This window comes from Ictalurus furcatus, chromosome 13, assembly GCF_023375685.1.
Source record: "Ictalurus furcatus strain D&B chromosome 13, Billie_1.0, whole genome shotgun sequence".
In the NCBI taxonomy this organism is placed as follows: domain Eukaryota; kingdom Metazoa; phylum Chordata; class Actinopteri; order Siluriformes; family Ictaluridae; genus Ictalurus; species Ictalurus furcatus.
This window is the reverse complement of record NC_071267.1, coordinates 15,864,306-15,889,153: the sequence shown is the minus strand read 5'-3', so window position 1 is coordinate 15,889,153 and position 24,848 is coordinate 15,864,306. Positions and strand designations below refer to the sequence as shown.

The window sequence follows — 24,848 nt, the reverse complement described above, 5'->3', positions numbered from 1 at the left end:
CTGATCCACATGCTGATGGATGGCACTTAATTTCGGCCTCGGTTAGGCTGGCCTTAAACCCAATGCAGTGGACACAAAACAGAGCACACTGCAAAGCCGACTGACAGCCGCCCTCTCTCTCTCTCTCTCTCTCTCTCTCTCTCTCTCCTTCTCTCTCTTTCTCTCCCTCTCTCTTCATTCCTCACTATAAGCAGGTTTCCTTCCACTGGAACATAGGATTGTCTGAACATCAAGCCATTGTGTGTGTGTGTGTGTGTGTGTGTGTGCGCGTGTGCGCGTGTGCACACGTGTGTGTGGCATAAGTGCTTGGGGGTTCCCCACTCCCAGAATCCTTCTTTTAATTCCTTAATTGGATTAATGTCAATTTGAGAGAGGGGACGGCAGTGATTAGTATGCACATGACCTGATTTCCTTAAGCAGTGGACATGTGAGATTGTCTCCTCTCTGTTGCACTTGGTGCATAAGTAAACACTCTCCAGAGAGCCGACACAACCTCGGTCTTGCCTAGTGTGAGCAGGCTGTGGCATGTGTTAAACTCTGCACGCTAAACCTGTGGCATAATAGCTCCTCTCCTGTTCTGCTGTGAAGCTGAAGGAGCTCTTCCCACGTCCGACTCTATCCACTCTATCTCCACTATATCCCCCATGTGGTTGTGCTCATTTGGCTTTGCTGCTTGCTTGTGTTGGCAGCTTCCTCTCCATTTCTGGAGAGAGCCTCTAGACCTCCTGCTATCTCTCTGTCCCACCCTCCTTTTTCCAGCCCTGTCCTGCTGTTCCAGTATCAACAGTGTTTAATTTTTTTGAAAGTTGGTTTATTAAAGGTGGAGGAGGAGGGTGTGGAGAGACACAGGGGGAAGGGCCTAGGTAATAATTTCAAGGAACTGCAGATGATGCTCACTGCTGGCACACCGGAGATGGAAAAATATGAGCGAAAAAGTCAATAAAGCAAAGCAAACAAGAGGAAACGTTTCATTAAAGGGGACTTGGCGGAAGGCATAGAGAGACAGGCGTATGTGCTACTGGAGAGCTGTGCTGGGGAGCACAGAAGTTTGGCGGCTGTGGAGTTGTTCAATGGCTGCCAGATGACAGAAAAAGACAGATAGACAGAGGTTCAATGCAAACCTAGAACCCTGACTTCTGTCTTGCTCTGTTTGGGTTTTTAGTACTATAATTAGACATTGAGGTATTTACGGTGCTTCTCTCATATCTCAGTCTTCCCATGTACAGCCTATGATACAGGTTTCTTTAAAGTTTCTGAAAGTACTGGCTCCTTGTAACTGTTTGCATGCCAGGCTCAACAGTTTTAAGCCAAACTGGTAACAGACACCTCTCATCTTTCAGGACAGCGATGCCGTCTGGTCTGCCCTGAAGGGAGGACTTGTTCTGACAGCAACACTCCACCCATGTTGTAGTGTTGAGACAGTTGTATTGCTAAGGCGTGCAGTAGTCTTAAAGGATGCAGGCCTCTCATTTTGGCCAGCTGTGGGCTGTAGTGGAGCCTGTGGTGGAGCTGCTAGGCTTCTGAGGCGTGGAGTTAAGAGTAGTGGCCCCTTTAGGGACATGGTTCCATTTTTTTTTTTTTTTCATGATGCCCACTTGTGTGGTTTTCCTTGTATTCACTTAAGTTTGGTTTTGATCACAGGCTGATTCTAGATCAGTGCTATGAAACATTTTCTGGCCGCACTGTGGTGGCTTGCCACTGGCAGGGTGAGGAGGGAGTGGGTGTAAGGAGACGAAAGAGTCTGCTTTAGCCCTGGCTCGAACATCCAGCCTCTCCTCAAGCCTGCAATTATGGTGTTTTTCTTTTCTCTTCCTCTGTGTTTTTTTCTCTCCTCCAGCTGCCATGTTTCCAGCTGGAGGCTTTGGCGGTGGCCATGCACGCTGTTTATTTTGTGAGAGCACTCATTTGGTAATTTCACACCTCTAAACATCTCCTTTAACCTCCTCCTTCTCACCCTGCTTTAATGAACTTTTATCAGTTTAGGAAATGAAAACTCCCTCAGTCTCACCTCAGCTCAATAACAAAGTCAGTTCTCGATGGCAGAAGGAACACAACACTTCAGACAGAGTGCTAAAACTTCCAGGCTTGAATTTATTTCCCTGAAGAATACACAAAATACTCAAAATCCTGTAAATTTAATTTATACATTCAAAGGCTGATTAAATTATTCTGCACTACACCAAGTGTAAATAATTTATAACACCTTATTGCTAAATTAGATTAGATTTGGAGCTTAATAAAGCACAAATATTGGCACAGCATCTGGAGCATTTGCATAAATGTTAATTTGACTTATTTAAACATTAACATTTGTGTTATATTTCCATGTTACTTTGAAAGGAAAAAAAACATTATAAATTTAGTCATTTTTGTATGTTTGTTCACACCCCATTTCTCTTCCAGCTTATTATGCTTGTCTTTCATTCTTCCCCCATTCTTCCATTTCCCCTAGAGAGTATCCATTTGATCAGACTGTCTTTTTTGTTTGCGCAGCATATGAATGTGTTCAGAATATGAATTTGTGTGTGAATGTGTGGAATATGAATGTATATGTGAGCGTTATGTGTGTGTACATGCAGTGTACAGTATGTGAACTTTGTGTGAACCTTTCAAATGTGTCTTTTCCTGATTGAAGGCTGTTTCACTGGTGATAAATGACTATAATTGTATGTGTATATTCATGTGCTTTGCCACTGTTTATATGCTAAATGCGGGCTGATGGGATGAGTGTATTATGTGCTGCACTCAGGATGTGAGTGTATTTTACATGAGTGTGCATTATGTTATTTTGAAATGTGTGTGTGTGTGTGTGTATGTGTGTGTGTTTAAGCAGTGTGTACCATACATACGCGGGAGCAAGCACTAAGCAGTGTTAATAATTGATGTGAATTGGACTGGGTGATAACACCATTGCATTTGGCCATTGGCCTCCTAATCTGCCCCCTCTCCAAGGGGCTGCCACCCCCTGGGACCCTAATGCTTAAAGGAGGCGAGCACTTCAGCCCTTCGTTTTCATTCCTTCATTATCATTCTCTTTCTACCACCTTTTTCCTCACTGTCTGCTGTTCTTACAGTTTATTCTTCTCTCTTCCTTTGTTTTTTTGTCTCTCCCCCCTTCCATCCTCTTTATCTTTGCATGTAGAACTCATCTGCTCTTTATGTTTGATCTTAACCCTGGTTATCAGAATCCTGCGCCAAAGACTGCCATAATTTAATTGATGCCATAGAATTCAGTGCCATGTTCTGTATATGACAGTTTGATTAGTTTATTTTATTATTTAAGTGCAGGTAGCATGACTGAGTGTGTATGTAAGAGCAGGGGGATGTCCTCAGTCATTGCTGAGCTGTTACAGCAGAACGATCACAGCAGCTTAATCATGGGAACCATGATTTAGAGCAGATTGTGAATTGAGACTCTTGTATACTAGTGCTCTAATTCTCCATTCTTGCCTTGTTTCCGTCTTTCTTCTCTTTCTCCTTGCCTCACCCACTCTCTTCCCTGCGTCTGCTTCTCACTTCCTTTTGCTTGTTTCTTGCTCTTTTTTTTTTTTTAATCTTCCTGGCATGTGCTCTTCTCTTTTATTCCTTGATCTTTCATCTCCCACTCCCCCCTTCCTCATTCTATTTCTCAAGATTTTCCCCCTTGACATTGTGAGACTGATGATCAGGTGAAAAAAAATTCTTTATTTTTTTTTAAATTGTGTGAAAATTTATCTTTAATTGATCTTAAATTGTGTGTGAAAATGTATCTTTAATTTATCTCAAATTCAGGATTGTAATATAAAAAAATGTCTATTTTCTTACCGAATTTTTGATTTATAATACTAAGTACAAATAAACCACAATGTGTTTATATACATTACTGTATTATTCTAGTATTTTATTTCAGTTCTATTTTATGTTTTAAATGCACCACCATTTTCCTCCAACCTGATTAAATATTCTTAAATGACATTCTGATTATATAAATTTGGTATTTGGGCCAATTTTGCTGACCTTGCCGTGTTAAATTCAGAATTTTCCATTCAAAACAAATGCTCAGTACTTCTCTGATTCTAAGAGCGTTATGAATTCAGCTTGCGGTCTCACTCAATCAAAAGCTTAAATTTTTGTTTGATATCACATTCTTAAATGATGTTATAAACTTTGTATCAAATCCCACAAGTTAAGCTCTTCTAAGTGATGCATAAAATACTTTTGATATTTTACAGTTTTGTATATTTCACAGTTTTGGCTACTGAAATAAGTCAGTGAGAAATGAAAAGGTATATAGAGACTGATACTCTAATCCCACTTGTGTCTGTGACAAATACTACTGTGCTGACAACTGACTAGCTTTTTGAATGGGGAGGGAGACATGGTGGTGTAGAGATGTCTATGTGTGGAGACATAGGCCAATTGTAGGAGTTTCCTAATAATTAAAAACATACTAAACAATTTATTATTCTATATAGATTGCAGTTTCAATAGTTACTTATAACTAATAACTATTGTCAAAGACTATTGCTGTTCTGTCTTTTTCCATCTTGATTACTCAAACCTTACATTTGACACACCCCATGAATAGCAATGAATTCTGGTATGCTGCATGAATCAGAAGATATAAAATCTGTCCTGGCCAGTTTCAGCAACCTGTGTCAGCACAGCCATTTCACTGTCTCATCCTGTCTGTCTCTGCTTGTCTCTGTCCTGCAGGCACTGGGCTGATGGCAAACTCCTCTGCTTCATTCATGGGCACTTTCCTGGCCAGCAGTCTGGGCTCACCCCCATCCCACCATTCCGGACCCCCTTCCTCTCCATCTTCTCCCCCTTTTCGCAGTGGACCCCACTCCAGCGGCCACTCCCAGATCTGGTTCCCACACCCACATGAAGGTAAGTTTCCTTTGTCTACTTCTCTCTGACTCATCTTTTCCTTGTTCAGATGTAGCCAGAGGCTTGTTTTGCTGTTTGGTTTGTGTGCTATGGTGTGTTAACGTCACAGCTGTGAGAATGTAATGTTTACACACTCATCCTTAAACACATGCCTTTCCTTGTAACTTTTATCAGAGTCTTGTGTAAACGTACAGTATCTCATCCAAAACCAGTGTGCCAGCATTTCACATGATCTCTGGTTAAGTCAGTATAACAACTGTTTTTTTGGACGATTCAAATCCAGAATGCACATTAAAGAAATCCTTACTGCTCCTCTGTGATCATATAGACTGTTAACATTAGGAGTGTGTTGGGAGTGTTTTCTGTATGTCAAGTGCTGCAATATGTAGTTATGGTGCTATTATCCATTAGTCTTGCTTGTTTTTGCTGGTGCTGTTCTGTAAGTCCATTTCCGTTTTCCCCTAAAGCAGGGCTTCCAGGAGCCTGTTTACATGTTAAAGATGTTAAATGATGGCAGCACATATTTATTTAAGAAATATAATTAAGATTTTGTGAACATTACGCAAATATGTGGCAAATATAAAGCTTTTTATTCCTGAACTCTTCACCCACACAACCAAACTACTTACATTGTGCTAAACTGTAGATTCAAAACAGTTTCTATTACACTAACAGCACTTAACTTACATTTATATAATAAAAATTGTAATTAGTTGTACAGGTTCTAAGCGGTTCCAACATTTAGGCTAAGAAACCAGCAAGCAAATCAGATCAATGAAGCTTATAGTGCTTATTCAGATTTTTTTGGTTATAACAACTTTAGAAAAAAAGTACTTAAGGATCTCCATCACTGTTACGTCATTAAAACATGAATAAATGCTACACATTATGGAACCTGCTTTGCTGTTTGGTTTGTGTGCTACGGTATAGAACGCTTAGCAAACAGCAGTTATGAATATAGACATGGATTATTATGAAGCGTCTTTATGTGCGTATAGCCTGCTAATGCTGTGCAATGTCATATCTTTATGTGAATATTTACAGCAGCTGTGTGTGTGTGTGTGTGTGTGTGTGTGTGTGTGTGTGTGTATGCTGGTTTTTGTTGTCTGATCACAATCTAGCACCCATGAACTTTTTCTATACATAGAACACTGCAACAAGGATGTGTACACAAATGTGCATGTGTGTGTGTGTGTGTGTGTGTGTGTGTGTGTGTGCGTGTGTGTGTGTGTGTGTGTGGTATGGTGCAGGTTAAGTGCTCTGTATCTCTGGAGCTCTTGGCAGCTGGCAGAGTGGAACAGTAATTGTTGTTGGCAGGCTGCACAGTGGGGCTTTTCTGCTGGCACCCAGAGCTACAGAGCTACTGTAACTCATTGACTGAACAAATCTTTGTGTGTGTGTGTGTGTGTGTGTGTGAGAGAGAGAGAGAGAGAGAGAGAGAGAGAGCGCACAGGTATAGGTGTACACTGTTATAGTTGGATGTAAGCAAGAGAAAAGAAATCACGTAGTGAGATAGCGAGAGATAATGCAGCCTCTTTGTGTGCTGGTTCTGCACAGTGCTCTCCTGGAGCTACAAACTAATCAATAATAACACCACAATAACAATAATAACAACAATAATGATAATTGTAATAATAACGATAATAGAATGTGTGTCTGTAATGATATAGATGCCCCTATTATGTTGATAGAGGTCATTATTGGAATCAGGCTTTAATTGCATTTAGACCCTTGGAGCAGTTGATTGGATGGCTCCATTTCCCCCGGTAACACTCCACGTCTCGTCTCTCTTGGTCTGCTGCATATTTAGCCCCCACCCCCACCCCCCACCAATTTGCATAAAGAGCATGTCATCAAAATGAACCACACAATTACCCAGCTCTGCTCCCCCTCAGAGACAACTGCATTTCTACTGACAATGCAAAGACCTACCTGACCTGCAAGGACATGCTGTGTGTGTGTGTGTGTGTGTGTGTGTGTGTGTGGAGGTGGGGGAAGACGGAGCAGACAGGAGAAAGACAGGTTAAGAGAGGGAAAGCAAATGGAGAGAGACTGATTTTAATTCTGATTTGAATTTTATTTGATGCACATGAACCCCTGTGGAGACCAGGACAGATGCTTCAGAGGGTTATTGTTTAAATATATGTGTGTGTGTGTGTGTGTGTGTGTGTGTGTGTGTGTGTGTGTGTGTGTGTCTACGCAGTGTACATGGCTCTGATGGTTTTGTGTTGTTTGGGTACTTCTGTATGGCCATGAACCCCTGGCATGGCATTGTTCATATGTGATTACACATATAGTACATATAATACTGAAATTTGCTTCAAAACATAATATCTCTTTCTGAGATATCTCGGGTTTCCGTGGTATAACACTTGTTTCCATTGTTACTCGCACTAATACGTAACAGATTGGACATTTATTTTTGTACATGTTTCATTATTGTAGATAATAGAAACAGTTTGCTGGCACTCTGTTAGCAAGCTGAAATACAGTATATTTACAGTAATTTAATATATTTACAAATACAGTATATTTATATAAACTTATAAGGTTATATATATATATATATATATATATATATATATATATATATATATATATATATATATATATCTCCTTGATGATCTCAGCATCACCGTACAAGTTCAGAATAATCTGAATGCTAACAGGTCTTGGTGGGTTTTAAGGGATTTCCCCAGTCTAGGCCTAGGGTGTCATGACCCTTACTGTTAAACCCACCTCCAACGGCCTACTTCCTACCTAGACAACCAGCAGTGACACACTTGGGTATGTGTGTGTATTTGTTTCTGTGTGTCTGTCTGTGCTTGCGGTTTTAAAGGAAAAACGTCGGGTGAGCAGCTGGCTTCCGGCGCTGTGTGTGTGTGTGTGCGTGTGCGCTTATGTGCGTGTGCATTTGTGTGTGTGTGTGTGTATGTTTGTGGGTACATGTGTGTGCATGTGTATGCTCATGGGCGGTTTCCCCTCTCTTCTGGCCCCTCAGCTCTGCTTTTGGCTGGGAACCGTTTGTGGTGGGGCAGGTGGTCCCTCCGATCACTTTATCTCTGCTGGTCAGGTGTGTGTGAGCACGCTGTGTGTCTGCATCATTTCATAAAACAGACCAACTGTGAGCGTCTGAATATTAGCTTCACCAAACTGATACCACTGATTCTAGTGACCATGTGACTGACATAATATTGTGGAGGTGAGGGTTTGTACAAAACTACCATATCCGCTTTTACTGTAAGTAATAATGAGACGGTCAGTGTTATAAAAGTACTGACGATACTGACATACTACTCTGAAAATAGCTTATTGTGATATTGCACAGCCCAGTGTATGAATTTTTACAGTTCTGCTGTAGTTTTAATGATGTCTGTGTATCGGAGAGGAAAAGCATATGTATATTGTTTGTATTATTCCTCTTTACCTCATTCTCTTGTTTATGTTGCTCCTGTTCAATCTTAATTATTCTTAATGTATTTATTGGTCTTTTTCATGAAATTGTTTGTAGTGGGAGCTAGTCTGTGTGTCTCTGAGTTAAGAGTGAACAGGACACCTGTTTTCCCATCTGGTAAAATCTCTGATGAGAGGGCATTCTCTTTTTCCACACATGCGCATACACACACACACACGCACACACACACACACACACGCACACACCACAATGTCAAAACTGTATTATTGTCCATGTGAGCACATTTTTGGTTCCCACACAGAGCTAAATACATGTCAGTTCATTATTAATTTTACATTATTAATATTAAATTTTAGTAAAATGAAAGCGCTGGTAGCTGTGTGTGTCTGAATTACAGAGGGGCTGACTTGAAACTTCAGAACATGATGTTTGTGAGTGAGATGCTAATAGAGTGAGTGTAAGAGAGCTGAGAAAGAATGTGGAGAGAGAGAGAGAGAGAGAGAGAGAGAGAGAGAGAGAGAGAGAGAGCACTGGCTCAGCGCTGCAGAGGGGGGATCAACTTTGATGTCCCAGCTGGTGGAGGAAGCAACACTTGGCACAGTGCACAGTGTGTGTGTGTGTGTGTGTGTGTGTTTGGAGAGAGAGTGAGTGAGAGAGGGGAAAGAAAAAAAGAAGGAGAGTTTGTGTATTCCATAATAGATGTGAATATAATAGTGAGCTAATCGCTCACCCCAGCGCATGCAGGCTCACTCAAACGCATGTTCACCTATTTGTACAAACACACACACACACTGTCCAAATGATTGCTTTTAGGGATTGAAGCCTGGAAACCCCAATTGGCATGATGCCAGCTGGCCTATATCCAGTGTCTGGCTTGCAGCCAACAATGGTCTGGTACCCTGCTCTCTCTCTCTCTCTCTCTCTCTCTCTCTCTCACACTCTCTCTCCTTTACAAGCTATTTCTCATTCTCTCACTGTATTTTATCCCTACTTTTCTCACTTGGGGACTTTTCTCACCTTTCCTTACTCTCCCCTTTCTCTCTCTCTCTCTCTCTCTCTCTCTCTCTCTCTCTCTCTCATTCCATCTCTGTTTTCATATTTCCCATTCGCCCATTGCTCCTCCTTTATCCTCTTTCTATCATTTTCTCCTTGTTTGCACTACATAATTCCCTTATTTTACTGCTGTTCATTTCTGCAGCACTGTGTTCTTTCCCGTATTTCCTGAGTTGCCTCTGCTTGCCAGCTGTACTCTTATCCCACCCTATTAGTCAAGCTGCTTCTTCATCCTCATTATATCTCCTTTCTGCTATACTCTTATGTCTGCCTGCCTCAGTCCATCACTTCTCCTCAGTTAGGAGATGAGATGGGCAGGTTGTGGTGTGTCTGCTACTCCTCCTCCCATCCTGCCTCATTCTTACCTTTTCTCTATGAGAGTGTTACATCCTACTGCGTAACATGCCCTTGTTTTACATTGTTGTAGTATACAGTATATTGCAGCATATTGTGCTTGGTGTGTAAAGTTATATTATAAATATAACTGAAATAATGATATGGTGTAATGCAGGCATGTGTAACACCAGTCCAGCACAGTTTGGTTATTTCTTTGAGATTGAAGGCTAACACATGATTCCTTCAGGACACATGAACCAGCCAGCCAAATCATTTTAAACTGCAGCTCATGCTGACTAATGAGGAAAGTGCTAACTACCCTCTTCTACATACATGAACTCAGAGACAACCATAATTGATTCATGTTGCTCTGATTGACAGGAGAGTGTAATGTCATCCCTCATCCCCAGAGAGCATGGCCTGTTTGGCTCTCTTGGGCTCCTGGCCATGGATCACATCTGTTAATTTCCACTTACACAGTGTAAATGTATTGTCATATATTGCAAGTGACCTAGAAATATATGTCAATATACAATATAGTTATATATGCCTTTATGTGACAATATATAGAAGGGTTACAGCAGACACATTCCTGAAAATTTCAACATAAAATGTCTCAGTAAGTCAGCATGAGCTGTAATAGTATGTTATAGTATGTAATATAAATTGGTCTTTTTTCTGTTTCCAATATAACCACAGCTGATGAAACTACCATAAAGTGGAATGAAAAACCTGACAGAAACATTGGACTATAAGTTATTGTTATATATTTGTATTGTGTACCAGGTTTATTAGGTGTGTCTAGTTTGGGAAATCACTCAAATGTGCTGGACTCCAGCCATTCAGGAGTATAAATACTTGGAACCTCTGGTTTAAGGAACTTATGTTCTGTTCTGTTCTGTTCTGTTCTAGCACGAACTTATTATCCATTCATATAATCTGATACGTTTTCTGCCATGCACTATTCACCAGTGCTCAAGGGATAGATTATGTGTGAATGTGTGTGTGAATTCACATGTGTGTGTCACATGTGTATGACCAGTAGAGCAGCATGTAATACTGAAAAGCTCAGCACTCCCTTGAGAGTGCTGTGAGGACGAGTAGAAGCAAGTTAAACAGACAATATGATGCACCAAGTGGGTGGAGAGAGGAAAAGTACTACCTTTTTTTTCACAGTAAAGATGAAATGTCCACTATAAAACATGTAGATGGGTTTATATGTCTCCTGGCGGTGATGTGGATAGTTTCTGTCTCTGGTGTCTTTGTCTTCTTTACTCATCACACCCTGCAGTCAGTCCTACTGAAACCTATGCTTCATTCTGCACTTAAGTCAGTGTAATGATGTAGGGTCAGCTTAGTTTAGATATTTCACTATCATTTAAATAACTGTATGCATTGTATATACAGACTGTTGGGAGTTTTTCCTACTACTAACCCTTTCTGTGGCTCGCTTTTTCTTCCTCTGTCATTTGTGTGTGTGTGTGTGTGTGTGTGTGTGTGTGTGTGTGTGTGTGTGTGTGAGAGAGAGAGAGAGAGAGACAGAGAGAGACATAACGTGTGTGTGTGTGTGTGGTCTCTGAGGGCTTCGTATGGAGTGGGCTCTTACTCCTCTCTGCTCTGTAATAGACTGTAGCGGTCTGGTGGAGGCTCACTGGGTTTTATTGCACGTCATTAGAGGCTGATTGCTTTTGGACTGCCACGGAGCTCACATCTAATTGTTAGCATTTAAATTAATTGGTGGAAAGGAGAAATGATGAGGGTTTCCGCTCCTCCTTTTAAAATGTCTTAAACGGAAGGCACTACAGTATACTGGAATGTATGTACTCTTTGAACTTGATGCTTCATCTCCTTTGTAGACACAAACACACTCTTCCTCTTTAAACACACACAAATACACCTATGCAGGCACGCACCTGTTTACAAATGACTGTGCTGTTGTCATCCTACTCTGGATGGTGGAAATTGAAATTCAGTGGCAGTAGGAAACAGGTGCAGCCAGAAGGCCTCATATTAACCATCTGGACTCCCCTGTGATGTCACTGTCAGCAAAACGCTCCTCGGCTGTCAATTAGTAGGAGCGGCAGAGAGGCAGAGGGGAATCTCTCTCACTCTCGATTTTACACACACACACACAGACACACACACAGACTTTTACCTCTCAGGCACTATCTCACTCCAGCTCCCTCTCCTACATGATCGGCCTCTTGTTCTACACCATGTTTTACACCCTCTCGGTTTCTCTTCATGTTTTCTCGTCATGCTTTTTCTTGAGTTATGAAGATGAGCTCAGTTCAGAGTTGCTTATATGTAAGACCATGTGTGCATGTGGACTGAAAATTGACTGATGGTGTTTGGGGAGAATGAGTGTGTGGAATGTCGAGGATGAGCTTTATGGACTGCTGTTTACTTGGCTGAGAACAACTAAAATTTGAACTGCTCTCTGTTTAAAAAGTGAACAGAAATGTTTAGAGAATTTCTAAAATGTATCTGCAGTCATTAATATTAATATTAAAGAGTTCCATTATACATGTGGAAACTATAAACTATGAATAATATCTCATATCAATAAGAAACATAAATAGATGAGTTAGAATGTCAGAGAGGCATCTAGTCATATTCCAGTTTAGTGCCGCTGTATGTTTGGGCCAGTACTTGTGTGGCTCTGTGTTGCTTGGCGTTGATCTGTGCTCAGGGTCTGCAAGTCAGCTGTCTGCTTAGTTTCAACATGAACATTCCCTCTGCCTTCTGCTGTGGCCTCCACTATCTCAGGATACAGATCCCTGACCTTGGAGGTGCAGAGTAAAGCAAAATGCTGTTTATTTTTCTCTGAAACCATGGGATATGCACAGAACAGCTGCTTGAACAAGGTTTTTTTTTTTTCTTTGACTATTTGCGCATAGGAGTGTGTGGCTTTTATAACAGGACATAAACCACAACAAGCCAAAAAATGTGAGAAAGCAAACAACTGACATTTTAACAGTTAAAGGGTTGCAAAAGTTCTGTTTACAAAACATAGTAGATCAGCATACAGATTTGCATTTTGAATGTTCTCACACCCAAAGCATGATCATCTGTTGAGATAAAATAACAGCAACACTCACTATATCATTAATAATTGTTATTTTCTTAACACAACCTGTCAAACTGCTTAGCTGTTGTCCTTGATCGCTTCACACAGCAGCTGCAGCTAAAAGAGGAAATAGAAGCTGAAATCAAAACAATGTGCATATAAAATTTCAAAAGAAATGTTTCATTTACAATAAGAGATGATCAGCAGCTCATGTACACTTTATGGCTTACTTATGAATGCAAAGTGAAGCCCAGAATCTGCATGTCCCCGTCAGGGCTGTTGGAAAGGTTCTGTCCTGCTCTAGGGCTTCATGGACCTTCATTCTGCTTCAGCAACAGCACAGCAAAAGGCCAAGTGTGTCACTCTTAGGTTTAGTTTGTCTCTCCTGACAATACTCTCTCTCTCACTTTCTCTCTATTTCTCGGTTTCTCTCTTGGTAGCCCCAGGGTATTCCCGCTTTTCTGGAAGTCTGGCCCCCACCTTTCTACCCATGAGCCCCTTAGATCACCATGGAAACAGTAGCGTTCTCTACGGACAGCACCGATTCTATAACACTTCAAAAGGTGTGTGAAGCTCATTCCATCTGTTTTACCACAATTAACACTTATGCAAACATATGGTCAGTTCAGAAATTATAATCTTAAAAGCATAATCTTAAGATTTTTATGGTGTTTCTCATACGTTCCTTGTCTCATTGTTTTTTTATTCCTCAGATTTCTATATCAGAAGCCTCTCATCACAGCCCCACCTTCTCTCCACCAATCACAACTTACCATCACTGAGTCGGACTGCCCCTAGCCATCCCCTAGGACCTTGTAGCCGGGAGCGGGACCCTGGGGGAGGTGGGCCCACCCAGAAAAGCTCTAAAGAGTCAGATATAGGAGAGCAGGTTATATCAATTGTAGGAAAAGACAAGGAGAAAAGCAAACAGGAGGTGAAAGGCCGTCAGCACCATGACCCACCTTCGCCAGCCCCCCACCATCACCAACACCTCCATCCTCACCATCATCCTCAGCTCCACCCTTTAGGGCCAGAGGAAAACCCCAGACATAAAGACGATCCAAATCACCTGAGCACCTGCCTCCTTTCTACAAAGACCCATAATGGCCCTCATACAGGGACAGCAGTCAGGGGCTCCTCCCTCCCCAGTTGTGTAGGGCCAGGGGCCTTGAGTTTAGGAAACGATCCAAAACGGGGTGGAGGAAATATCTGTTGCAAAGAGGTGAGCGGTGAGATGAGAATCAGTGAGTCTCCATCAGACTGCCTGCGCCATAGTGCAATGCTAGGCCATACCCATCCAGTACCATATGCTATGCCTCCTCCCCTTAGCCTGGGCTCAGCGGTTGGAGGATCCTGGCCACACCCTATTCACCCCCACCATCACCACCCCCATCATCCACATCCAGACCTATACTGTCCCCCTGCCCCACTAACCATGTCCTCTGCTCAGGACAAAAGTCTAGCTCCTGGAGCAGGCAGGGATCGCAAAGTCATAGGGCCCACGTTTGTGCCCTCTGTGGGACCGCTGGGTGATAAGAGCAGTGGGCCATTTCAGCTGGGTAACCCTCACTGTCAGGGTCTAAGAGGGATAGTTGACGAAGTTGGAGGAGAGGGAATAGGGAAGGCTAAAGCTTCAGAAAAAAGTAGTAATGGAGGCAGAATAGCTCCTCCTTCTGCACCACCCCTACTAACTCCTAGTACCTGTCATAAAAAGTCTTCACATCAACAGCAGCAGGATGTCTACAGTAAAGCAGACAAGGGTCCAGACTGGTCTCTAGGCCCCCATTCACATTTAACACAGCAGGCACAGCATGGTCATGATCACCAGCCACATTCCAATCTCCCTAACCACTCCTATAGCTCAGAGGCTGCTGAGAATTCCTCAGAGACAGATGCTTATCAACCCTCCCTGCCCCAGGGAGCCAAAGATGGCTGCCAGGTTAAAGGCAGCTCTTATGCCAGCACTCCACCTTTCCGGGACTGTTCAATTTTAGGTTCACCTCATAGAATTCCATCTGAAAGCAAGCCCAATAATGAAAGTGGGTGTGCACTCCAGCGGGACAGCCAGAGGATTGCTAGGGTACACCATCACCAGCAAAACAGCAAGACTGGAATTCAAGGTCAGGATCCAGATCTGGGTCCAAGCAGCAGTTTTCAAGACAGAAGAAAACAAGATGTAGATATTGCAGCACAAGTGGACACTGGGAATCAGGCAGGTTCTTCTTGGGAAGTGCGAGGGCAACAGTCTCAACATGACAATGAGCGACGCAAAGCATATGACTCTTTTGGTACAGGAGACCAGGGGCCTCATCCTTTCCCTGCCCACCAGCAACCCTCAATAGGCCCTCATGGGCCAGAGAACAGTGCCATGAAAAACCTGATGAAGTACAGCAACCAGCAGCCACACCTGCTTTCCCAGAAGAGCCCGTTTGGGGGCCTGGGTAGCCTGAAGCAGGGAGCAGCGAATGGAGACAAGAACGACAGAAGTGAGAGGAATCAAGGGAGTGCAAGCTGTGCCCATCAGGAGGGCAAGCAAACGCTGCCTTCAAGGAGGGCCTCTTCCTCTGGGGAGAATGAGCGCTTAGAGCGGGCAGGCCGTGATTCCGGTGAGGGGGAGGGGGAAGTGCGGCAGCCCCCTGTGGGTATTGCTGTGGCAGTCGCCAGGCAGAGAGAGCCTATGTGCCGCCCACCAGACAGGCCTGCCACCCACAGCCGCCATGGCAGAGTGCTACCCAGCATGAAGGGTAAGCCACCAGCAGGAGGCTCAGAGTGTGTGCGTATGTGAGTCTGTGTGCTATGTGTATGTGTGTCCATTTGAGATAACAAGACAAGCATCATTTTCCAGTTTAGCAGTGATAGTTGTGAATGTTTGGAAACCACACATGTGAAAAGCTGAATGTGTGATTACAGGAACGGTCTCCAATTAGTCATTTTTGGTTGCTAAATCACGTAATCAGCTATGTGCAAATTGGTCCTGACCTTTCAGAAGTTTAACATGCCAGATTGGGTGTTTTAGTCATTTTAGTGCCAGTTTGAGTTTTTTGACAAATTGTTCACTGTGCTCAGGTCAACCACACTTCATGTAAGTGTTGTCTTTCAGTCATACTTACTTAAATACAATTTTTGATAAATGAATATTCACATTATTGTGTTGCAATTTGCAAGATTTGTGTTTTACATAAGGAAAGCAGAGCACTGGGCTTAACGACTTGGTGTTTTACATTAGGTTTAACAGAATACCTACTCTGTTTGTGTTGACAGTGCTGGGTTGCCAGTTTGTTTTGCTGAATCATCCTTCTGTGGCAGGTATTGGGCGCTCTGTATACCCAGTAGAAAGGGAGGTGGAGGAGGAAAGGAAGAGTATATCTGAGGAGCAGCTGTCTCTGCCTCCGCTGGACAGAGAAAGAGATCTTCTGCTCAGGTATGCTTATTCTGTTTATGTTTTTCTTAACTAATAATGACCACAATTTTTGCGCATATCTTAAAAAAAGACCATACATTAAGACACAAGCCATCTGTTATGCCTTTTGTTTTTATACTTGCTCTATTCAGGGAAAACAAGGATCTAGTTGAATTTGCCAGGATCCACCCTTCTAGCAGTTGCCATGGAGACCTGACCTCTCACCTCATCATGCCAGGTGGGAGCCAATTAGGTGCTGATCCATCAGTACATACTCACCCAGCTCATCACTGGATGCCTCGGACAGGAAGTCCTTCCCTTTGGATTGGACACTCATATGGTATGTAAAATGGTAGATTCTCAGTTTATTCTAATTTGCAGGCTTTGTGCTATTAGTTTACATTATTTAATTGCATATAGTTATATTACTATTAAATTTAAGGTGATTCAAATGATCTTACTTTGTGTATAAAATGGTACCCTGCACCCTATTCCCTTCAAATAGGTTTTGCAGTCAGGGTCCCCTTTGGTAGAGATTTATTTTATGAACATAATCCAACTATTCAAATATTCCACACATTATTTAAAGGTGTAAATATTTTGTCCATTTATTGGAGCTGTATAGCTTTTTATACAACTATTGAGATTTGGATTAAACTAATTCATTTCAAGTGACTAGTCAAATAGGATAATAAATATAACTGTGATTATGGTATGTTGTTATTTTTTACCAGTTTAACAAAATTTACAAAATGTTCACCTCATAGCTATGCTTCATGGACCCCTGGGGTTTACAAAACCATGTTCTGAGAACCATGGCTCTAAAGTACCATTTGGACACTGACCTTAAGCAGTGCATTAGGGGATTTCTCCACCAATATTTCACACATGACTAAAAATCCACAAATATAGTATTCTATTAGTGAACAGGGTGCATTATTTTTACATTATTTTTAAAATATATGGTATTTTGACTGGTTCTTGTTTGACATCAGGTCTGAGTCATGCTGCTCTGCACCAGAACCTGCCCCCAGGCTTCTCTGCGGCCATGCCCAGCCCCCTGCAGCCTGTCCTGCCACTTCCGCAGGACCCCTCTCCTGCCCTGGTAGTTCTACCAACTGAGCCGGCTGCCCACCCTGCCGCCCATCACCTAGGTACACTGGCAAGAACCAGAATATTTTCATCTAATGCAGCAGTGTGGATGTTCGCACGTGTTTTAATGAAAACATGAATTTGATTTTACTGATGCACAACCGTCTTTCTAATGCTTTCATTATTTCATTTCCTGTAGTCTTTAACTCAATAACTATCCATACTTTTTGAGTTCATTTGCCTTGTCAGGTTGAGAAGCTTTTTCTGCTCCCAGTTTTCAATTCTAATTCTGTTATCACTGTAAAAATGCATTACTAAGCCATGCAACTTATTATTAGGTTAATGTTGATGTCTCCATGTGCAGTTCTAAAACTTTATTTGCATGCTCAAAATGAAATTATGAAAACTGTTCAAACAGATTCAAAAATTGTTCTAAGCAGGAAGCTGGTTTGTTCCACCAATTGCTTATTAAAGGTAGAGTGTTAATGCATAGAGGAGGTGTGTCATGAACATCTAGTGGAAATAGATGTATAATTCACGTAACAGGTGAGGCGGTGTGTAAATATTTGCATGTCAGAATTCTGATTCATATACATAGTGAGCCATGAGCCTGTTGTTCTTCCACTGAATGAACATGTGGGAGTCGAGGAGAGTAAGAGAATGTTTTTATGGTAAGCTTGTCTAGGCCTGAGTTGTTTGCTGTACACTTTTGAGAGCTATGGAGTTGTTAACCCCAGTGCTCTGTTTTCCTTATGTTGTTCTTTACCGTAATGTGATTTTTTTTTCTTTACACTGTCTAGCAGTACACATTGCTGTGTAAAGCAAGCTCATGGACCGCTTCATTTGACGTCGGCCCACACCTGCTCACAGAGCTGTTTGCAGCACTTTGATTTGACCATGGCCATTATGTGCTGTGTGCCTGTGCGCTGTTCTGTAGTTATCTGCTCAGTGCTGTGTGTGCTCCCACCTCCCATCTCAGTCTGTGAAATTTAATTAGCTCTCTGCTCTTCGGTGCAGCACTTTCCTTCAGCGCTCGGCAGGAGCTGCTTCAGAGAGTGGAAATGCACCCACTGGACCCTTCCCCAGGGAAACATTACCCCGTCCCAGTAATCTTGCCCAACAAAGAGCCCCACCATACTTTGGGGAAAGGGGGAATGGGTAGAGAGGGTAGACGAGGAGGCCAGAATGAGTAGCACGTGAAAAGCAGTTAAAGAATCATATTGTGTTGAAATATTTGATGGCTAATTCTCAAGCTTGAGACAAAGTACACAGCTGTTGTGCATCCCTCCGTGTGCTTTTTTCTTTTTCTTTTTCTCCCTCCCACCCTTAAAGGCTTGTCCTATAATATACACAATAATTTGATAAAGTCCTGTCCTCTGATAACCCCTCCTTTCAAGCCAACTGCAGATGCCTGCAATCGGAAAAGCATGAATTCAATTCCATGTATTTAAAAGAACTGCAAGCCTAGGTAGCCAGAGTTTCAACAGTTTGTGTGACATCTTAAAATGTTCTTCATTTCACCCGAAAGACATGTTGAGACCATATAAGCTCACATGAACGAGTGTGCCATTTGGAACTTGGTTGTCATCTTCCTCTCTAGCAGCCTGTCAGGAAGGACTCACGCAAAGAGCTACATTCATGTGACAGTTTGAGTTTGTTTTGACCTGGATTACTGTGGTAGTAGGGAATAGGCAAGTGTGGAAAGCTCACCGATGGCCATCGTATTGAGTTAATCTGAAGAGGTAAACCACAATTAACAGCAAGGATAAGTGAGTGGCAACATGAAGTGTTTGATCTGCCTTAGTTTCAAATGTGCAGCCTCATAAGGTAATAAAGAGGAAAATGAAAAGAAAATGAGCCAGTAAGATATTAAAGAAAGTGAGTAAATTGAGGGGACCTGTTCTTTCTACCAATAAGATAGGGGTAAGGAGTGCAAAAAGGTTCTCTCACACTCACTTATCCCTCTGTCTGTTTGTCTCTGCCACTCTCTGTAGATGTAATGGAGCAACAGGGATTATGGCCCCCAGTGTATGGGGCTCGAGGTCCTGCTTCTCACATACAGCATTCCTCAGTCTACTCCCGCCAGTTTCTACGGCAACAAGAGCTCTATATGCTGCAGCAGCATCAGCACCAGCAACACCACAGAGCAGCCCAGGCAATGGAGCTGGCACATAGGCAGACACATTCTCAGGTAATATATATATATATATATATATATATATATATATATATATATATATATATATATATATATATATATGTATTACCTGAGAATTTTATGATCATTTTGTTTTTCACACCCACAGAGGAAACCTGAGGATCCACCTATTGATCTGGATGAAGGTCCTCCTGAGCCTCGCACCCTAAAATCAGCAAAACCCTTCTCATACCCCTCCTCCAGTAAAAGTCGCTCCTCCTCCTCTCCAGGGGGATGCGCTTCTCGTCTCTCACCCTGCTGTCACTCACCAGCCCCACGGCCCCCTCCTAAGAGCACTCCATGCACCCCCTGCCCCGAGCCGAGCCCAGCTGTAGCAGCACCTCGCTCTCCTGCACTCAGCCCCCATGCCACCCCCCACCTACCCAAAGAAGCTGAGTCTCAGGACAAGAGAGGAGAGGGCCAGCCGCCGCAGGACTACCCTCACTCTCTGGAGCCTGGTGAGTGAAGTAACCATGATTAGAGGCCCTAGTGTACTTGCATTTCAGGTCTTATTCTGATCTTTACTGGCCTTATGGTGGTTCTGAAAAATTCATTGCTTGTATTTGCATACAATATCTAGCTACTTGTTGTAGTAGAGCAGTCAGTGTTATACAGGTTCAAAGGGTAAAGTATTTTTCTTCCAACAGTCATACTTCTAAAGGAAAATAACAGCATGCAGATGAGAGAAAAGGGAACACTGCATTGCCATTCTCAAGGTTAAGGTCTTACCATCATGCCTGGCTCCATGGCTCCAGGCCGAAAAATAGAGCGTAAGAGAGATATGGAGGGGAGACTTTGGTCTGCCTCTCAAGGACAGTCAGTCTGGGGAGAAACATACAAAGCTTAAGATAAAAAAGATGGAGTCTTTGAAGAACCACATAGCTCTTTGATTACTGATGACTGACAATCAGTTTGTATTACAAAAAAGTAGTGTATCCTTTCACCATTTTTCATCCCTGTTTGAATGTCATCTATTTGTTTATATATGCACATGTTTAACATATATAGGTGTATGAGAAAAGCATAAACTTGAGGTTGTTGTAAGAGACAGTGCAAAGGAAGGGAGGCCAGGATGACTGTAGACGGGGGCTCGCTTATCCTTCAGGGGTCCTTGAGGCCTGGCTGGCGGAAGGATACAAATTCATCTGTCTGCTTTGTCAGGAAGGGCGGATGGATACCATCAATAACCGAGTGCTGGGGTGACAGGGCTAGCTTTGCAATCACATCCAGACACCATGCTGTCATCAATATAACCTGCTATGCTGCAGCTCCCTCTCACTCTCTCTCTCTCTCTCTCGCTCACATTCACACACACATACACACACACACACACACACACACACCTACAAACACAAAAGTGTGCACTGCATAAGCACACATACACACACTGCTACTCACACAATCATTTTCACTCTCACCCCAAATGAGATGAATACACATGCACACTCAGAGACTAAATTATATGCAAACACTCCTGTGTGCAATCTGTCACACACAAACAGTGCACACACTGCATCCATAACACCCTTGAACATAATTTAGTGTTCCTGGAAATTTTGATCATGCCTGCCCATAGTCTTTATGGTGCAGGCACTATTATGTGTGTGAGTGGTAATAGATAAATGCAATGCAGTCTCTGAATAGTACACACAGTCAATGGAGATGGAATATACATCATATCCATCACCTATACACCATAGTTTAGGAGCTGAGCCATGTATTGTAACTCGTAAGGTCACACTGTAACAAATGAATGGTAAAGCTGTGGCAGGAGTTGCTGTTCATGGTCCTGGGAGTTACTGTATAATGGAAATGCCTTATACACACAAACTGGCACTAGCCAGGGGATATTTTGACTAACTAATTTTGACCAACTAATGAGTTTTTCCCCTGTACTAAACCCCCCCCCCCCCCCCTCCCACCCCAGATCTTCCACCAGGCTATACTTATCCTGCCATTGCAATTGGTTACAAGGCTGGACCATCTCCACAAGAAGTCCGGTTAGCTGAACATGCTGACTTGGAGGCAGAGCAAGCAGAACCTGCTGAATCAGAACCGCAGCCCCTCCCGCTTTCCACAATGGAGGAGGAGTCTGTGTGCCAGGAAGCAAAATCCCCTACTTCAACTGCCAAGGTGGGACCTCAAGTGGAGGATGTCCAGGAGGAGAATAGGGTGATGGCAGAAAAGGAAGAATTGTATGAAGATCAGAAGGATATGACCTGCCCTCCTACCTCTCTCTCTCCACCTATATGCCAACACCCCTCCAGATCCCTCTGCCCAAATACTTCACCTATAGGGGAGAACTCACAAATAGAGGCATCTAATACCCTCTCCCCTGATCATCCCAGTTTTTTGGAAGTCCAGGACCCAGCCGAGGAGGTCAAAACTCAGGAAGAAGATATTGTAAATCCTGTCCAGGATTCACCTGCTGCTTCCCAGGAGCTCCATTCTGTGGAGCTGACTGAGGATGTCCAAGGGAAAAACTGTACTTCACCCAGTACATCTGCAGATCTGGAGGTCACTCAGGCTACATCACCATCCTCTCCCTTGTCTGAGCTTTCTGCTCTTGGTAACCAGTATCCTGGATCCTGCATCTGGAGTCTGGAGCTTCTGATTGCAGCGGCTCTCTGTGCCACAAGAGATGCCCAGATGGCTGCCCCCGTGGCAATGCCTGCTTGTATAACACCTACTCAAAATGGCATGGCACTTCTGAGTGAGCTTGCTGAGCTGGAGAGACGACAACAAGAGAAGAACGGCAGCAACATGAAGAGTGCAGGTACTCAAACTAACATGCATATTTCCAATACAGTCACATGCACATCAGATGAGTGTTAATCCAGACTAAAATTGATTTTGGAAGCCAGGTAGTGCAGCGACAGAGTGGCTGTGGTATTTTATCTTCTTTTATCAGAACAGCAAAAGCTGCCTAACACACATGCTCACCTCACTTGTACACACAATTTAATTTCTCATCAGTGCTTTGCATGTGCAGTCTTGTAGCCGTGTGATATAGGCAGCAGAGGAGGACCAAGGCTGTGTCTTTCATTTTGTTTTGCTTCTCCTCACAAGACAAGGTGTATAAAAGAGCTTTTCAGCCCAGCCAGCTTTCTGTCCTTTCTGCGAAGGATAGATAACACAACCCCCTAAATACCTCAAAATGCTCACATGCACAAATGTATACACAATGACCATTCCCAACTGACCATCTAGCTTTCTTCCTGATACGCATACAATACTCTCACCCTTTCACACATGTTTAAGTTCATACACATACATTACATACACATTCACAACTCTTCAAACCCTTTCTTGCCTTTGTTGACCAAATATCAAGTCCTCCGTAGCCTTCTCTCCCTATGGGAAAGACATAGTGAAGACTTGGAGGAGGCTGTTCTTAAAAGAGATTGAGCCCATCTTAAAAGGCAGCTATAATGATATGAACCCCCTGGGTCCTGTGGATCGGACCATGTTCACTGAGTCATCCTGAGGGAGAGAGTGCTCCCCTGCCTCTGCCCTTTAACCTGTTTGATCATGTTTATAAAGCTCATTTAAGATGGAAAAAAGTCCCAGCTTTTCCACAGCTGCCTGTGTCTTCCCCCTGTGAAGAGTTGATGAAATGGTAAAAGCAGCTGATCTTTTCCCTCTTAGGATTGCACTGCTTTTGTTGCCTAATTAGCCTCCATTGTTGTGAGAGCTGCTTTAAAGCCTTGTTGCTTTTCCATGGAGCATTTTGCTTCCCTGCCAAAGGATGTTTTTATTTACACTAACATTCTCTAGAAGCTAAGAAATCCCAAATGGCTCCACTACATCATAAAAAACACTTTCTGCATTCATTGCATTTATTACTTAGCTTTGTGTGTGTGTGTGTGTGTGTGTGTGTGTGTGTGTGTGTGTGTGTATTTGGACCAACTATTAAAAGTAACATAAATAGCTTTGTACTTTTTTGTCTCAGCAAACTACTATACAGAGACTAAATGATAATATCTGTAAAGCATGATGCACGGTGGCTTAGTGGTTAGCACGTTCACCTCACACCTCCAGGATTGGGGGTTTATTTCCTGCCGCTGCCCTGTGTGCAGAGTTTGCATGTTCTCCCTGTGCTGCGGGGGTTTCCTCCGGGTACTCCAGTTTCCTCCCCCAGTCCAAAGACATGCATGGTAGGCTGATTGGCATGTTCAAAGTAACCACAGTGTATGAATGGGTGTGTGAATGTGTATGTGATTGTGCCCTGTAATGGATTGGAACCCTGTCCAGGGTATACCCCGCCTTGTGCCTGATCCTCCCTGGGATAGCCTGGAAAATGGATGGATGGATGAATCTGTAAAGCATGGTGTCACTGAGTTATTATAAAACTGTGACTGTAAATTAAAATTATTCTAAACTGTAACTGTAAAATAGAATTGTTCTCAGCTTGTGTAGGACGCCTGCCTCTGAATATTCATGACTCTGACTGTGACAATTAAATTTCTCTTACACAAATCCTACATTACAAAACAGAAGGAAACATATCTCAACATTTCTGTTTGATCAGTTGTTTTACTATAACCCAGTTATTTGTGCAATGTTATAATAACCTCATTTTAGCTAGGTTTCCAAAACAATTTTAATACAGTGTAGAATTTATTTAATTTTTTTTAACTTAAGGGAAATTGCAAATGGTCATCAACATCTCCCTTGCATTCCCACATTATGTTAAAAAGAATAACGGTTGAGTGTAGTGAGTGTACCAGTCAAACTAGGATGTTGCAGTGAGGGTGTTGATCTAGCAGGACTGTATTCTCTGGGATCTTGGTCTTTTCCTTTTCCTCCTCTCCATTCCTCCAGCCCAGAGAGATTGCATGAGCTGTAGCTGGCATGGTGGATTCAGCTTGTCTCATTAGAGCTGACTGTAGATTGATTTCAGCTTGAACACCACTGTGCTATAACTGCCATGGTGATGTCAATCAGATGGGATACTAAATTCCCCTGGGAAACCAAAGACCTCCACTGGATAGAGCAGTTCTGCTCCCTTTCCTTTTTTTGTTTGTCTTTTCTATTCAGTTTCCTTTTCTTACTTTTCCTTTTCTCTTTGTAACTTCAATCTTTTTTTATTTCCTTTCCCTCCTTTTTCTTTTCTTACCCTTTATTATTATTATTATTATTTGTATTTCTTTCCATCGTTTTCACTTCTCCTCTTTACATTTCTTTCCTTTTAATTTTTTTCTTTCTTTCTGACTCACTTCCTCTCACGTCAAAGCTGTAAGGGCTTGTAATCACTCTTAAACCTTCTACCAGCTTTGCCAGTTTTACCTGATTCCTTTTCACCTTCTCCTCATCTTCTCTTCTTCCATCCCATAATTCTCCCATACTTGTCTCCTGCACCCGCACACTCCACCTTGCCAGTGCACTGTGTGTATTTCCCCAGGTTTTCCCC

The 24,848-nt window shown here is 42.7% G+C and overlaps 1 protein-coding gene across 2 annotated transcripts in view; it reads left to right on the top strand.

Annotated features, from left to right (window-relative positions):
* bahcc1b (BAH domain and coiled-coil containing 1b) overlaps positions 1-24,848 on the top strand; it is a 93,984-nt gene that overhangs the window by 41,309 nt on the left and 27,827 nt on the right. For both annotated transcript variants that reach the window (XM_053640457.1, XM_053640456.1), the window contains exons 3-11: positions 4,696-4,872; positions 13,187-13,309; positions 13,460-15,490; positions 16,053-16,167; positions 16,299-16,486; positions 17,142-17,300; positions 19,233-19,429; positions 19,545-19,893; positions 21,363-22,211. In XM_053640457.1, coding sequence (XP_053496432.1) covers positions 4,696-4,872; positions 13,187-13,309; positions 13,460-15,490; positions 16,053-16,167; positions 16,299-16,486; positions 17,142-17,300; positions 19,233-19,429; positions 19,545-19,893; positions 21,363-22,211 — 4,188 coding nt within the window. The remainder of the gene's footprint in view (positions 1-4,695; positions 4,873-13,186; positions 13,310-13,459; positions 15,491-16,052; positions 16,168-16,298; positions 16,487-17,141; positions 17,301-19,232; positions 19,430-19,544; positions 19,894-21,362; positions 22,212-24,848) is intronic.